Source organism: Vipera berus, assembly GCF_964194415.1.
Source record: "Vipera berus genome assembly, chromosome: 1".
Lineage (NCBI taxonomy): Eukaryota > Metazoa > Chordata > Lepidosauria > Squamata > Viperidae > Vipera > Vipera berus.
Genome location: NC_138202.1, coordinates 131,744,891 through 131,762,211, shown reverse-complemented (window position 1 = coordinate 131,762,211; position 17,321 = coordinate 131,744,891). Strand labels below are relative to the sequence as shown.

The 17,321-nt window shown below is 36.6% G+C and overlaps 1 protein-coding gene across 5 annotated transcripts in view; it reads left to right on the top strand.

The window, feature by feature from the left end:
- MYLK (myosin light chain kinase) overlaps positions 1-15,563 on the top strand; it is a 195,133-nt gene extending 179,570 nt beyond the window's left edge. For all 5 annotated transcript variants that reach the window (XM_081315205.1, XM_081315201.1, XM_081315202.1 and 2 more), the window contains 5 exons: positions 2,517-2,669; positions 5,081-5,204; positions 6,874-7,000; positions 8,379-8,510; positions 12,471-15,563. In XM_081315205.1, coding sequence (XP_081171331.1) covers positions 2,517-2,669; positions 5,081-5,204; positions 6,874-7,000; positions 8,379-8,510; positions 12,471-12,706 — 772 coding nt within the window. In that variant the 3' untranslated portion in view covers positions 12,707-15,563. The remainder of the gene's footprint in view (positions 1-2,516; positions 2,670-5,080; positions 5,205-6,873; positions 7,001-8,378; positions 8,511-12,470) is intronic.
- Positions 15,564-17,321: the final 1,758 nt, after the last annotated feature.

Sequence of the window (17,321 nt, the reverse complement as noted above, 5' to 3'; positions counted from 1 at the left end):
TTACTCTCTCAACTTTTGGGGAGACTGGCCTTGTTATGGAAAAGGAAGAAGTAACTTCCTTCCTGGAGCCAGCGAATGAAAGGAAATCTTACTAAAAACTTTTCTAAAATGTAGATCCTAGTCAGGGAAAATGAAATGACCTTCCATTCACGAATTAAAATGATTGAAGCCAATATTAGTTTTCTACCTCCAGAGGAACTTTTAGATTACAGTTTTCTAGCAGAAAATCACATCTAGATGTTACATTAGCATGTAATGAGCCATTATATGCTTTTTTGGATGAACAATAATGAAGCTTACACTTTAAGCTTATGAGCTCAAGGATAAAACATAATGAAACAAATATTATCGGTCAGCAAATAGTAAGGGAGGTCAAAGAAGTAAAACTGCATTACTCTATTTCAGTTGGGAAAAATCCAGAGTTTTTGTGTAGTTAAGTATGCATACTAATTTTTCCACATCCTTTATGTTGTGCAAGGAAAGGTGGATGATTTCCTAAAAACATAAGTGAAAAGATGGGGTAAGGGATTATAAATACTTTGCTTTGGGGGCAAAAAACAGGCTGATCCCCAAACAGCACTACTTTTTTGGTAAATAAGAGTAGTGTAATTTTTCAATTTGCATTGAGCTAATACAAACTTATACATATCAAGAGTTTTTATAGAATGCACATTTTGCACAGTGATCTTTTGACACGAGAGTAGAATGTCCAGGGGAAAAAGTACCCACACTCTCTGAGACCCTTCTCATACAACTGTTGTGGACTCTGTAGAGTACCAAGCTGAAAGCTCAGAAATATGTCTACTTCTTAGGTCTTGAGTTTCTCCATATACTATCTTGGAAGAAGAGCTGAGGCTACCTTGATTTCATTCTAGCATTATTGAAAGGGCAACACATCATTTTGTAATTGCCCGGTAAAAGTAGAATTGTCAGAGACTTTTAAGGTATGCCTGAGTTTATGCATACCATACCAAGAAGATGCTGAGTCTAAGTAGCTGAAAAAACCTTTCCAATATACAGCTCAATATTAGCTCTAAGTAACTGCATACCTTCATCTCCAAATTACTTTTTCCTTAAAGGTTGCTGTTCATTTTCATTTTGACAATGAGACTGCAGAAAGGAAATAGTTTCCATAAACAAATACTGCTCTGTTTTGCTATTAGATAGTTTCACTATTGAATAAAATAGAGATCACAGATCAAGGTTACAGAGATCTGTGGAAAAAATGAAGATACTCCATGAGGCATGCCAGCAAATTCCATTCTTGAACTCTCTATTCCTTCCCAAAATAGATAAGGAATATTGTTTTTCTTACCATTATTTTCAAAGCAATTAATTGAAAGCTTTATTCTTTGTAACTTATGCTATGGTCTTGTAGATCCAGAGTGAATTGATGGGACATTCTTTGACTCATATTCTGAAATGAAGTTTAGCAGTTATTATGTTTTCCAGCTTTTCTATCTTGAAATGACTCAAAATGGCTTAGGTAAAATGCATTAATAAGCTAATATAGCAGTGAGCTCAATTAAAATGAAGTGAGCTTAGCAAGTTGGAGATTCAGTGCTTATCAGGGAAAAAGTCTGTTCAGTGTCAAAGAGAAATCAATGAAGGAGAGGATGGGATTTTTTAAACTTGAACATGTTCACAGAAGATACCTTTTCCAATTAATTTCCTGATCAGTTGTGTTTCTGAAGTTGGAGAGAGAGTTCGTTACTATGTCATTTTTCTACTTTGCCAGCCTAATTGTTTCAATAAGTTTCCTAAAGCACATTACACAATAAAATAGTGAAATCTATAGTACTTTTTGTTTAATAGCATTTGTGATAACTGTATACTGTAGAACTGAACTTGGATTTTTTTTCAAACCATGCAACAAAATTTTCACATATAATTCTAGAGCACTCATACTTTTTCACCAATATTTTGAACTAAATTTGCATTGCGTATTCTGTAAGAGTAGGACTACTATTCTGCAAATAAAACAAACTTAAGTATTATATAGACATTGTTCAGTCAAGGGTTGCTTGTAATGACATGCATTTATTCTACATTCTAAATTAATGTTTTTATTTTGCATTTAGATCAGAAGCTCCCTTCCACTAATAAATATACTGTACCGTTTAAAACAAAACAAAAAATGCTGATTTTCTTTTAAAAGACCTCTAGATTACTGGCTCCCTCTAATGACTAAATAATGGAACTGTTCATTTTGTTTACTGCTTCTTTAGATTTCAAAAACATTCCCACCTTATTTTTTCTTCGGTTTAAAGTATTGAGTTATATTGAGATCTTATTGAGAATGACATCAGTTCTGCTTCAAGTGTAGCAAATATTTGGTTTATCAAGCTGTCCAACTCTTTTGAGAACGTATTTCTAAGGTTGTGCCTTTTTGCACGTAATCGTTGAATCTACATATTTGCAAACCATGTATGCTTTTAAAAATAATTTATTCCTTCAGAGGGTATCAACACTCTCAAGTAAATGTTAACATTCACTGTTTTCATCTTAAATTTCAGGGTCAGTGGACTTTCCCCTTTCATGGGTGATAATGACAATGAAACTTTAGCCAATGTTACCTCAGGCACCTGGGACTTTGATGACGAAGCTTTTGATGAGATATCAGATGATGCTAAAGACTTCATAGACAACCTTCTAAAGAAAGATATGAAGTAAATATAAATTACATTCATACAATGTTTGCATACAATAATATGAATGCATAATGACGGACCTCCTGGAGAAACCTCTTATACTGTTTGTCCCAAGCATAATTGCGTAACAGGTATCTTTATTGTGGTACTTCTGCAATGATTTAATGTACATGATGAATTTAGACCCATGCCTATGTTCACTTTGCCTTTCCGGAACTGATCTAATAATCCCAAACTATGGCCTGTAAACCCTAATAAATAAATGCAATTAATAAAGTCAACTCTCCCCTATAAATTTGTAATGACTCATAAGGTATGAATATTTTTAACATTTCCTATTCTAGTCCATTGCTTTCCAGATGTATCAGCATTCAACTTGGCTAACAGTGGCTTGTGTGGGAATTGCAAAGGAGCAGGTCAAGAAAAGAGTTATGTTCCAGTAGTTTTAAATTACTGCTTTAAATAGTTGCTAGCCTCATAAGCCTTCCATCTGAACACTGATGCCCACATAGCTTGTAAATCAAGGGAAGTTGATTTAGAAAAGAATTTCTTGGATATTTCAGGTTTGCTCAGATTAGTAATTTATTGGCATTGTTCCACACAAGCAGTCAAGCGATGAGCATACCTATTTAGGACAACTAAACTTTTTTTTTTTTCTGAGAGCAATCATAGAAATATGCAGATAGATGCATCCCCACAAAAATGCTTCTTTCAATGTGTAGTTTAATTATTTTATTCCTAATATGGGTGACTACATATGAAATGTAGTTTAATGTTTAATGAAATGTAGTTTAATGTTTAATGAAATGTAGTTTAATTTAATCATTTTTTAACTTTTGTAATTCTGTGTTTTTTATTCTTGCCCTGTTCACCGCCCTTAGTCCTTCGGGAGAAGGGCGGTATAGAAATATTAATAAATTAAATTAAATTAAATTAAATTAATGTGTTTAATTTAGATCCCAGTCCTAGGCAGGGGTTTGAACTAGAAGACCTCCAAGGACTTTTACAATTGTAGGGTTCAGTGAATGTGATATTATATGTGGACCTTGCATTGACTGATCTAATTTTTTAAAAAAAAAACAAACTTCAAACCTCTAGGGACAATTGTGTGCATGTTTGAAACTCACACCTTTTCCGCATGTTGTTGTTGATTTGTGGAGATTACAAAATAGCTTCAAAATGAATCCTACTTTAATTTTGGTAGCATAATCCAGAGAATCTGGGTGGCCTACAAAAAGAAGTTTGGAAGCTGCATAGAGATGCTAAATGCTGCATTTCCACTCATGATATAGGAATTAAAAAATATGATGTAATCTATAACATAAGATTTTCCCCCCAGAATGAATAATAGATATTTTTCTCATTACATGATTTCTTTGCTTCTGCACAGCAGTTATGAGAAAATGTAGCGACAAATAATGTGTTAATAGGTAACAAAAGTAGACTGTTTCCAAGAAAAAGATGGTAGTTGCCATTTTTATTGCTCCAAAGATATGAAAAAGTAATAAAATACATCTGAAGAAGAAATAAGAAATACAATAATGAAATATTCAAATAGTTTACAGCAGGTTTTTAAGAGCTAAATTTAGATTTTTTTATCATACTATTCCAAAGGCATAAATCTTTTATCCCTCTGTGAATTAAAATTAATTTTTTAATGATCTATCATTCATATCACTGGAAACCATCCCATGGCTTACTTAAAGCCCTCGTTGGAGGCCCTTATGGCTCTGGGTGGCCATATCCCAATGTAAAAAGATTGTCCCTCAAGCAAGCTCCTTGGTGGAGCAGTGGGCTAATGCCTCCTTAAGTAACACCAGCTGCCTGCAATTAGTGCAGGTTCGCGTCCCACCAGGCTCAAGGTTGACTCAGCCTTCCATCCTTCCGAGGTAGGTAAAATGAGGACCCAGATTGTTGGGGGCAATAAGCTGACTTTGTAATAATGCCGCTTGGGGGGTGTGTGTGAAAGCCCTAACAAGCAGGCATATACATAGAATGAAGGCTACTGCTAAGCTTGTAAGCCGCCCTGAGTCTTCGGAGAAGGGCGGGATATAAATGGAATTAAAATAAAAAATAAATAAAAATAAAACTTTCTAGTCTAACAGAGTGCTAGAAATAAAACATCTGAGACATTGAGAATAGTTTTAATCTTACACTTCAAAAGATGAGTCAAGTATTAAAAATGTAATTAAAACATAAAGTAAACATACAAAAGATTTAACCAAAAAATTGAAATTAAACTATATCTATTTCTTTCACTTTTTATGTACTTATTAAATAAAGTCCCATGCCCAACATGGAAACAAACTATACCAGACTGCAACTGAATAAAATTGTAGTCTAATGAGCCATATTGTCAAATACAAAGCTAAATAAAATCCAAGATTTATTTATGTAAGTATAATAGCTATTATCTCTATTACTCATAGGGACCGCTTGAATTGTACTCAGTGCTTACAGCATCCATGGCTGCAAAAAGACACCAAACACATGGAAGCCAAAAAACTCTCCAAAGATAGGATGAAAAAATACATGGCTAGAAGAAAATGGCAGGTAACATATGTCTATGGCAGGGGTCAGCAACCTGAAACAGTGAAAGAGCCACTCGGAACGGGTTCCCTCACAAAAGGAAAAACTGGGAGCCGCAAAAAATGTGTGCACATGCGTGTACATGCGCGCATGCGCGCATGCGCAGAACAGGGTTTGACTGAAGAGTGGAGACAAGGCGAGATATGCACCTACCCTGCATATTTGAATTGATTGGTTGAACTTTTTTAGTCCCACTTTTTTTTGTGGGGGGACTGCACATGGCAGAGGACTGGGAGCCGCAGGAGACGGCTGAAAGAGCCGCATGTGGCTCCGGAGATTCTCAGTCATCCAGGTCATGGCTGTCCCAAAGGTGCTGTTTCAAAAGGCAACTGGACTTCCTTTGTTTTTCCTTGAAAACGTTTCACTTCTCATCCAAGAAGCTTCTTCAATTCAGAACTGAAGCGAAATGTCTTCAAGAAAAAACGAAGAAAGTCCACTTGCCTTTTGAAACAGCATCGTTGGGGCAGGTAAACACAGCGATGAAGAACATATGAAATGAATTCTTTGTACATTCTATCTTCAAGTGCATGAATTTGGAAGACAGATGGAAATAAAAGGCCCTTTGTTTAAGAAAACAATGTATCTTTTGCAGGTAGTCCTCAACTTACAGCAGTTCATTTAGTGACTGTTCAAAGTTACAACGGCACTGGAAAAAGTGACTTATGACCAGTTTACACATTTATGACCGTTGCAGCATCCCCATGGTCATGTGATTTACATTCAGATGATTGACAGCTGGTTCATATTTATGACAGTTGCAGTGTCCTGTGATACCTTTTGCAACCTTCCGACAAGCAAAGTCAATGAGGGAACCACATTCACTTAATAACCGTGTTACTATTTTAAAAACTGCAGTGATTCACTTAACAAATGTGGCAAGTCATAAAATGGGGCAAAATTCACTTAGATGTCACACTTAGCAACATAAATTTTGGGCTCAGTGGTGGTCATAAGTTGAGGACTACCTGTACAGGATAAAGGAGGGACATTCTTAAATTGCCATATTCCAATCCCTGTCCTTAAAGTAAATACATGTAACTTATATTCTCTTCTAGTGATATATGTAATTTAATTGTAACAGATTAATGATCATGTTGGCTTTGATCAAATTTATACTTCGCAATTCTTATAAGAAATTCTCCTGAGATACTTCAGAGGTTGTTTTTTTGTTGTTATTTTAAACAAATTAATAAGATTTTTTTCTATATTCTATTATGGCTGTAGCAAAGGGGAAAGCGAGGCATAGTGATTACACCATTCTGAAACTTGGCTTGTAACTTTTTCCTTCATTTGTGCAGGTATTCAATATTGATTTGCCCTTTTTGATTTTCATTCCTTCCTCTGTTCCTGTGAGAGAAGAAATTCCTAAAAATCCAGCTGCTTCACAGATTTCCTTGCCAGCCCATAATGCAATTTGCCCAAGAGTTCTATGGTTGAAATCTTTACTGGACACTTGTTACCCTCCATTCGCTGGGTCAACTTTTATTGGACCCCCATCTCTAGAGTCTGCTTTCAGTGCACTAAATAGAACCACTGTATTTTTTCTCCAATCTTTTGCTTCTTATTTTACAAATGTGTCAAAAATAAGGTATAGTAAGAATAAATTCATCAGCATTTCTTGGTTATGTTACAGAAAACAGGAAATGCTGTTCGTGCCATAGGAAGGCTGTCTTCTATGGCAATGATTTCTGGCCTCAGTGGACGGAAGTCCTCTTCAAGTTCACCAACCAGCCCTGTTAATGCAGAGATTGAAGTTGGAGGTATGGAAATTCTGATATGAAGTGGAGGTACTATATAGTGGTATACCACTGTAGTCTTTCCATCTTTGAGCACGATGGCAGAAGATTATGAAAACTGAAGTCCAAAGCAACAGAATTGGGTGAAATGGCCAATGTGTTAGATTGGAAAAGAAATTTAACGGAGACACACATAAAAGCAATAGAAAAATGCAAATGTAGAATGGGGGAGTGTCAGCTTGGTAGTAGCACCTGTAAAAAAGATACCAAAATGCTAGTTGATTATATACTGAATATAAACCATCTCTATAGTATGCCTTTAAAAAGTTGTTTAACAGATTGTATCAACAGTTATATAACTTTCAAATAATAGGAAATAATAAATTAACATTATATGACTTTTGGTCAGATCCAATCTTGACTATTTTGTTCCTTTCTGAGCAACCGCACCACACATTGGAACAAGTTTAAATAAGGGCAGCAAGGGGGATCAGGGGATAGGAGTTAAGGTCTATGAAAAAAGTGGAAAGAACTGGGAATGTTTAGCCTTGAGAAGATACTGTGAAAGTGCTTTAAAAGTATCATATGATAAGAAGTGTCATATAGAAGGCTTCAATTTGTCCTTCATTGCTTTAAGGTGTAAGATATGATAATGGTTTAAAGTTTCAGGAAATGAGATTCTAATTCTGATTTTTGTTTGTTGTTAATTATGATAGTATAGAGTAATTTGACAATAGAACCCAGATAATTGATACATCCTCTTTCTCTGAGTGTTTTCAAACAAAAATGGATAATCATCTGTCTGGGATACTTTAAATTTACGTTCTGCTTAAGCAAGGGGCTGGTTTGAGCAGGAAGTTAATTTCAATAAACATTTGGCTCCTTCCAAGTCTATGATATATGTGCATTGTGATGCAGTGGTTGGAATGCAGTATTGCAGGCTAATCTGCTGACTGTCAGGGGTTTGATCCTCACCGGCTCAGGGTTGGCTCATTCTTCCATCCTTCCGAAGTCAATAAAATGAGGGCCCAGATTGTTGGGGGGCAATAGGCTGACTCTGTAATTCACTTAGAGAGGGCTGTAAAGCACTGTGAAACAGTATATAAGTGCTATTGCTATTCCTGTTGTCCTATTACCACAACTGATGTTTGAACTGCATGGATGTATCTAGTACACAGTATCCATGGTGCTTTCTCACATGTATTCTCCCAAAAGAAATAAAATATTCCTATTTGAATTCTAAATTAGCAGCCATTAATGATTACCATGGAAATAATATAAAGTAGATGTCCGTGAAATGCTATGTTGTGGCTGAAAGACAAGCTTTGTCATTTATTAGGCTGTAAGAATTATTATCAGACAATTGTTCTGTGATAAAGCAAAACTTTGTTGTTTTTCCTAGATGAAACAGCCAGCTCTCTCTTAGAAGCAGTTGATGAAGAAAGGTCTCATGTGAAGCCCTATTTCTCTAAAACAATTCAAGATATAGAAGTTGTGGAAGGCAGTGCTGCTAGATTTGACTGTAAAATTGAAGGTATTATTCATTATTTTAGAAGACTTCTTCTTCAGCTATCTTCAGCTATCACATTCCTTTTGGTGTTGGTGTTTTAGTATTTTTTGTCCTCTTGCAATTTGAGTTATCTTATCTGCCAATTCTAATTCTCATTTTCTGGATGAGCTACAAGATAGAATTCCATTTTAAACACAGTTTTATTCAGTATAAGGTAAAGGTAAAGGTTCCCCCGCACATGCGTGCTAGTCGTTTCCAACTCTAGGGGCCGGTGCTCATCTCCGTTTCAAAGCCGAAGAGCCAGCGTTTGTCCGAGGACATCTCTGTGGTCATGTGGCCGGCATGACTAGACACCAAAGGCGCACGGAATGCTGTTACCTTCCCAGCGTAGTGGTCCCTATTTTTCTACTTGCATTTTTACGTGCTTTCAAACTGCTAGGTTGGCAGACGCTGGGACGAATAACAGGCGCTCACTCTGCTACACGGCACTTGGGATTCGACTCGCCAAACTGCCGATCTTCTGATCGACAAGCTCAGCATCCTAACCCACTGAGCCACCGCATATAGCAAAGACCAAATCTGGTTTTTAGTTATTGGTTTACCTTGACATACCTTGAGAGGGCTGCCATGTAAAGAAGATGTTGTGTGTTTATCTGCCTGTTTCAAATTAATTGTGTACTAACAGGAAGTGGAGACCCACAAATGTATACATTGATTGACATTAGAGTCTCTAACTATAATTGTACAACTAAGACATATCATGGAATAGTCACTGTTGGACTCTGGCTGAAATCTTGAGTACACATGTAACAGGTAAGTGAGTATAAAATTGCAGTGTTAGCATTTTAAAACCATATATAGTCACTCTAAAGCCACCATACATCTATCCACTTTACATTTCACATGGTAGTTATCTTGTTTTTACTGAGTTTATGCCCATATCTGTTAATAAACTATGCAGCATTTGAAGGGAGCCGAGTTTTAAAGTGGGGCATCTGGATTATGAAGATTCCACAGGATCCTGAGAACTTCCAGTTAGGCATCGTGGCTCGTGGCGTAACGGATGCAGGAAGATGGGGCTCAGTGTTCCACGTTCGATACGGTAGTTTTTGCCCCGCTTCCTCAGAAAAAGAAAAGTGGCAAGTTAATTGCTTTGGGGGAAAATAGAGAAAACTACAAGATCAATTTGGAATTAATAGAGATATATAGCTTTGAAATTTGGGGACTAAAAGTACCTTTGAGACTTTTTTTTAGAAAAGATATTTGAAAGTCTGTAAAATAGGCTTGGAAGATGGTGTCAATGACATCTAATGGCGAATCAAGGCACTACAATTTATATGCTTAAAGGAAACTTGGCTTGAAGCCCAGACTTAGATAAGACTCTTCCTTGTTCTTGGAAACTTTCACTTTACAGACTGCAGGGGGGAAAAAACTCTTGGGCTGCTTATCTGTTGGAGACCCTATTGGACTATAAAGACTACATACAAAAACAAAATGTGTGTTCCATACTTAGCCACAAATGGTAAAAAACCATCTTTAACACTTGTCTCCGAAGCCCCCAGCTTCATATACCAGCAAGAAAATGTTAATGAATCTCAGAAAGAAATTTTTTTCTATGTTGAAATCAATCCGAAATACAATTGTTTTATTTCATGATGGGACTAAAAATAACGCATATAAGATAAAAGAACAATTTTCTAATCTAAACTTACAAATCCAGACAATGACTAGAAAGAAGGAACTAGTAACCCAAAAAACACATTTGAGGATAAGGAAGAAGAGCTGATCAAATGGATGATACAACTGTTAGGAGAAATGCTGAATATTGACAAACAAGAAATGAAAAGAAAAACTGAAGGAGAAGGATGGAGGCTGTTTAATGAATATAAATGGGCTGAGTGTTCTTCCAAAAATACTTCAATCAAATATAATTTATTATGAGAAAATTATAAGCGATAGAGGTATTTTGAACATTAATGGGAAATTAAAATTTTTAAAAAGTGGGAAAAACAGGATATTGAATGAACAAATGGATTTTAAGTGAAAATACAACTGAGATATGTTCTGGCTAGAAAAGATATTACAAACTGACACTATCGATATTATGTATAGGACCAGAAAAATGTAATGAAAATGTCTATCTTTAATTGTATATGTATTAACAGTAACAAGAATTGTATTTGGCCAGTGTGGAAAAATACATATCACCAGAAGAAGAGAGGACCAAGAAAGCACTGGATGGTGTAGTATTGGAACTAGACTGAGAAAGTTAATAAGTACCACTGAATTACCAATGGACGAAGACAACACGTTTATTAAGTACTCATGATTGTAAAATTAGAAAATTAATATTTATATAAAAAAAGAAGATTGCACAGGATCCTATTACGTGGCCTGCAATTTCTTAGAATTGGACTTACTCTAAAACCTCCGTTTGAACTGCACTTTTTGATGGCAAATTCAAGTGATTGTCTATATATATATAAATATATATATAAAGGTAAAGGTAAAGGTTCCCCCGCACATGCGTGCTAGTCGTTTCCGACTCTAGGGGCCGGTGCTCATCTCCGTTTCAAAGCCGAAGAGCCAGCGCTTGTCCTAGGACGTCTCCGTGGTCATGTGGCCGGCATGACTAGACGCCAAAGGCGCACGGAACGCTGTTACCTTCCCACCGTAGTGGTCCCTATTTGTCTACTTGCATTTTTACGTGCTTTCGAACTGCTAGGTTGGCAGAAGCTGGGACGAGTAACAGGCGCTCACTCTGCTACGCGGCACTCGGGATTCGACCCGCCAAACTGCCGACCTTCTGATCAACAGGCTCAGCGTCCTAACCCACTGAGCCACCGCGTCCCATATATATATGTTTTCTGAGGTTTTCGCGGGTGTTTGTATGTGGATGTTTGGTCATTCGGGTTTTTCCCCGCGTAGAACTAAAGGTGTAGGAGCAACGTTTCGACGAAATCCCATCCGTCATCATCAGGCTAGTGGCTTCAGCTTCCTTCTTCTGGGAGAAGCATGTGGCTGTTTGTTCCTCTTTTTTAAACTGCCAGAGGGGGTGTGTTCTGTGGGTGGAGGTGTGCTCTGATTGGGTGGGGATTAAGTGTGTTCTGATTGGATGGGGGTGTGTTTTGAGTGGATGGGCTAGTCTCAGCTGCCAGCCTTAGACCTGAGCTGGCGAGTTGTGCTGCTTTTGTTCGGCTTCGTGTTTGTGGTGGTGCCATGTTTTTATAGTGGGTGTCAGTTTGCTTATTGTGTGGTTTGGAGGGGTTTAAAGTGGCTGATGTTGCAGCTGTAGTTAGGTTTCTGTTTTGTGGTTGTGCCTCGTTATCATTGTGGGTTCGGATTTGCTTTTTGAATAGTTGTGTGGTGGTGATGTCATGTGATGTTATCATGAGTTTGGGTCTGGTATCATTCTTGGTGGTTGGGACTCGTCTGTCAATCAAGGCGGGTTTCCAAATAGCTGGTAGGCGAGAGGTATCATCTCATTTGTTCATGCTGTGGGGGCGTTTTTCTATCTCAATGGCTTCTCTGATTATTCTGAAGCCACTAGCCTGATGATGACGGATGGGATTTCGTCGAAACGTTGCTCCTACACCTTTAGTTCTACGCGGGGAAAAACCCGAATGACCAAACATCCATATATATATATATATATATATATATATATATATATATATATATATATATATATATATATATATATATATATATATATATATATATATATATATATATATATATATATATATATATATATATATATATATATATATATATATATATATATATATATATATATATATATATATATATATATATATATATATATATATATATATATATATATATATATATATATATATATATATATATATATATATATATATATATATATATATATATATTCAACACTTATTGCTTAAAAGTAAGTTAAAACATTTTTACAAATAAAATATCTTCACTTTGATATCTGGTATTTTTCAGGTTACCCTGACCCAGAAGTGATTTGGTACAAAGATGAGCAATCTATCAAGGAATCCCGACACTTCCAGATTGATTATGACGAAGATGGCAACTGCTCTTTGACTATTTCTGAAGTTTGTGGGGATGACGATGCCAAATACACTTGCAAGGCAATTAACTGTTTGGGAGAATCAACTTGTACAGCAGAACTTATTGTGGAAACGATGGGGCAAGAGGAAGAGGAAGAAGAAGAATGAATCAACAGAAGAGGAGAGAAATCACTCAGTTGAAGACTCTTTAATGTTCATGTAGTGTGACATTAGGTCATAGTTTCTTGATTTGTTTCATCAGCAGTGTGACTGACACCTGTTTGTTTTATTTATGGGCATTAACTTGAATTAACAAGCACTTTAGTTGGCTGTTGTGCTTGGATTTAGTTTAAGTTAAAGCATCAGTTGCATAGCCCAACAACGAATGTGAACATACCATATGAAGCTAATCTTTTAGAATCAACCATTTCTTTTGTAAACGTATGATCAGGAGAGGGGAACTGGATAAGTATACTAATTGTTTCATCAAGCGATATAGCTAGCAAAAGTGCATCTTTGGTGTTCTGTGACACCCTTGATATAGGTATGAATGAAGTACATTTGGAGCAGTAAAGATTTACCTGCAAGGGGCCTACTGGAAGTACAAGAGTCACACACACAAAGTTTCCTGATGGGATGTACCCTTGGAGTCTAATTGGCTTCTCTTGTCAAACAGACACTAAATATAGATAATTATAATTATCTCAAAGGCATCTTTGCAACAAGTTACCATGTTCAATTTTTGTTTTTTTCCAGACCAGTGGTATCCCATTAAAAGTATTTTGTGTCTTTCCCCTTGAGTGTTATTTGTAAATTCGGATCAGAAAACCTCAATTTTAGAGTAAATTATTACAGTTTTCCCTGAAATAAAACTAATAGAGTTTTGAGTCTGGGCACAACAGCTTGACAATTCAGCAGATAAATGTAATTATCCTGTTTAGAAAATGAAAGACAATTTCCCTATTTTTCTTTGCAGCAGTGGATTTTCTTAGTGGGTTGTATGCTATTGTGATCATTATGGTAACAGTAAGAGCAAGAATGAAAGAATAAGAAAAAGCTGCAGGTACAATTTGCAACCAAGTTGGTTAACACACTTGGTGTGTTGGCTAAAATCCTACATTAACCCTGCTGTGGTGAAAGATGAATCCTTTGTCATGCCAGGTTGCCTCACCATAAGCTCATTTGGTACTGAATGGCTTTTTTTTGAAGGACAGAAAGAAATCATTGCATATTTCTATTTGCAGCACTAATCTGAATGCCAAAAGGAAAATGTGTCACTTTATTTATCAGAAAAAGTAAAAGGTTGTGGTTTTCACATGTAGACTTTGATATTATGAAACATCAGTGCCTGTGTTCTGCAACTCAGGTTTATTTGTATCATTACTCTTACTAGAAATTTGCTCTTACTAGAAATAGTTGCTAGAAACTGGATAGTCAGAAAGGAGAGTTAGATTACAAGGTTCTCTACCAGTTCTAACAAACACAAACTCAATATTTATGAAGCTGATGACTTCCTGGTAAACACACACAAACAGATACAAAGAGACACCTGACGGCTAAAAAATATGTACCTTCTTCCAAACTGATTAACACATTCAGATTTTTCCATGTTGCTTTCCTTTCAGTTAGCTGTCATTCAGAACACCTAACATTACCTGTCTACACCTAATGCATCATTCCAACTGTGAGGCTTTTCTCCACTTCTTTGTGCAAGATGCAAATGTTTTCAGCGTTAACCATTGGCTTCATTAAAGAACACAGAGAACAAATTTTGCATTAGCTTCTCAAGGCAGAAGAGGAAGATTAAGTATACTTCAATATAGATACATACAGTATCTTTAGAACGTTTGATTTTATTCCTGTGGTCTTACATGTTCTGTATTTGCTTGTCTGCCTGTTGGAATGCAGATATTCAGAATTCCATTTATAATATTTGCTCACATTTGCTGTGGGGTTTTTTTATTACTGCTTTCGCTGTTTCTTAGTTGAGGTTATCAGCATGTCCTCTTTTTAAGTGGATGAGAAACTTTTGTTATAATAAAGCACAGTCATTGCCAGTTTGCCACACATTGTTATAAGGCAATTTTAATATTTAGTGCATACAAGGCATTTTTTTCACATGTTTTCAATGTGTTAAGAAAACAATAGGGTGTATTTTTGTATATCTTAATTAAAAATATATGCTAATGTTTTCTGGTGTCTTAAACAAAGAGGGAATATTTGAGAACACTACAGCTGTAGTTACTCACAGTTTCTCAATAAATACATATCACAAAGCATGTTACCACTAGTTCATTTGTTCAATTTAAGCTCTTTTGTTCATTTGTTTTAGTTTACCACTCCTGATAAATGTCTACATTATACTGCTTGCATGACCCAGGGTAATATAACTTTCTATCCAGATAATAGATATTGAGTTGTAAAAGCATATAAATTTGGTGAATTCATCTGAAAACTAAAATTATTCCTCTTGGCCCATGAATCTTTTTAACTAGAAAAAGTGGTTGTGTTTGTTTGCAAAATGGTTCTACTAACAGTTCTTTTTTTAAAAAATCTATAAGCATTGAAATGTTTGCTTGAAGGCAAACAAAGCACTCTTACTTTGTTTTAACATTTTTGGAGAAAAGAATAAGATTTTTTTTCAACATGTTTAATTTTTAAAAAATCTTAAAAATCAGGAGAGAAAAATAACATATGAACCTCCTGCCTTGAAACCCATTCTAGTCAGCTTTTCTTGCATCCTGTGGAGCTATTTGCAGGTCCCCAAAAAGGATGGAAGGTGAAATGGGAAGAAATGGCAGAGGCGGGGGAAAAGGGGACAATCTTTAGGAGATGACCAGGCTGAGCCTGGGTGGTGGTGGTCAAATGCATCATCAGTTTGGAGTCTCTACACCCCCCATAAGGTACTTAGGTCCAGCCCCCTCTTCTGTTGACTTATCTGGCACCAGTTCACCTTGACTGTTGTTAGATCAGATTCTTTGTGTATAGGTAGCATGAAATAAACTTGTAGTACTTTTGAACTCTATTCTGGTTCCTGATTTCTTGCATCTGACACAACCTGCTGGAGGAAATAGAACTATTCTAGCCTGAAAATGATGGCCTTCTCTCCTTGGTCTTTTTGCCTTGGTTCTTTTTCCTTTTTTGCCCATTGTCTTCTAATTCACTTCAGCACCTCTTTTTCCCCCCTCCACCTCCTAGACTTTTTATCTTTTTTTTTCCCTTTTCTTTCCCATACAGCCTATATTATTGTGATATATGGTGCAGTGGTTAGAATGCAGTATTACAGGCTGATTCTGCTTACTGCCAGGAGTTCAGTCCTGACCGGCTCAAGGTTGACTCAGCTTTCCATCCTTCCCAGGTCACTAAAATGAAGGAGCCAGATTGTTGGGGGGCAATATGCTAACTGTAAACCGCTTAGAGCTGTAAAGCACTGCAAAGCAGTATCTAAGTGCTATTGCTATTACTAGCTTCTGGAGTATGACAAGAGCCATCTACCAGCCTCTGGATAGTGTGTCAGGGTAAGTTTCTACCTCCTCTTCCATGGCTGCTATTTCCTGGTATTCAGCACTGTGAAGGAGTAAGTGCCAAGGACGAGAAAAAACATTTTTAAGAAGAATTCAGTTTGCAATTTTGTTTCCCCATGCTGTGTGCACATGTTGCTTTTAAAAAGTCATTTCACCTGGGCAAATCAATATATTTTCTGAAGTTGTAAAACAAAAACAATTTAAATGGATGCAAATGCTTAACCTCTTCTCCCAAACTTCTCCTTGTCATCCATTGGTTTAACAGTTGTGAGCATCTTGCAAAATAGCTAATTTTTGAAGTGTTTAATCTTGATGAGGTAGGGTCAAAAAGGCAGAAAGAACAATTCTGCATGAATTTTATTTGTGACAGTTCTTAATTAAGAAGTATGATATTAAGTGTTCATTTTTCTCCATTTCCAACTGTTATGTTTTCAAAAAGCACAGAACTGCTTGTGTAGTTCTCTCTCTTCCTACACAATATCCCTCTGGATTGTGCTAAGTGGGAGAAGAAAGAAAAGTTATTTTCAGGAGACATAAAGGTAAGGTAAAGGTAAAGGTTCCCCCGCACATGCATGCTAGTCATTTCCAACTCTAGGGGCCGGTGCTCATCTCTGTTACAAAGCCGAAGAGCCAGCGCTTGTCCAAGGACGTCTCCGTGGTCATGTGGCCGGCATGACTAGACGCCAAAGGCTCACGGAACACTGTTACCTTCCCACTGTAGTGGTCCCTGTTTTTCTATTTGCATTTTTACGTGCTTTCGAACTGCTAGGTTGGCAGAAGCTGGGACGAATAACAGGTGCTCACTCTGTTACATGGCACTCGGGATTCGACCCGCCAAACTGCCGATCTTCTGATCGACAAGCTCAGCATCCTAACCCACTGAGCCACCACGTCCCTTTTTCAGGAGACATACTGTATTGCAAACTGATATGATAATTCACCCTGTGTGATTAGCTTACAGAGCAGTCATTGCTGTGCATATTCTGAATTGAAGGCAAGATGAATAAATTATGGTTAAATTAGCCATCTATGGGCATTCTTATGCAAAGTTAATTTTTTATTGCAAGTTATAATGCAGTTTGAACTTCCATACACATATGTACATGCACAGAGACTTAAATGGATACCTTTCCTCTGCTCAAAACTGGAATCCCCAGATTTAAACTATAACTGCACATCACTCTTTTTGAATATATATGAAACACAAATCAAAAGTCCATTCAGCATTTAGATAGTGAGTTTTAGTCCCACCATGGGCA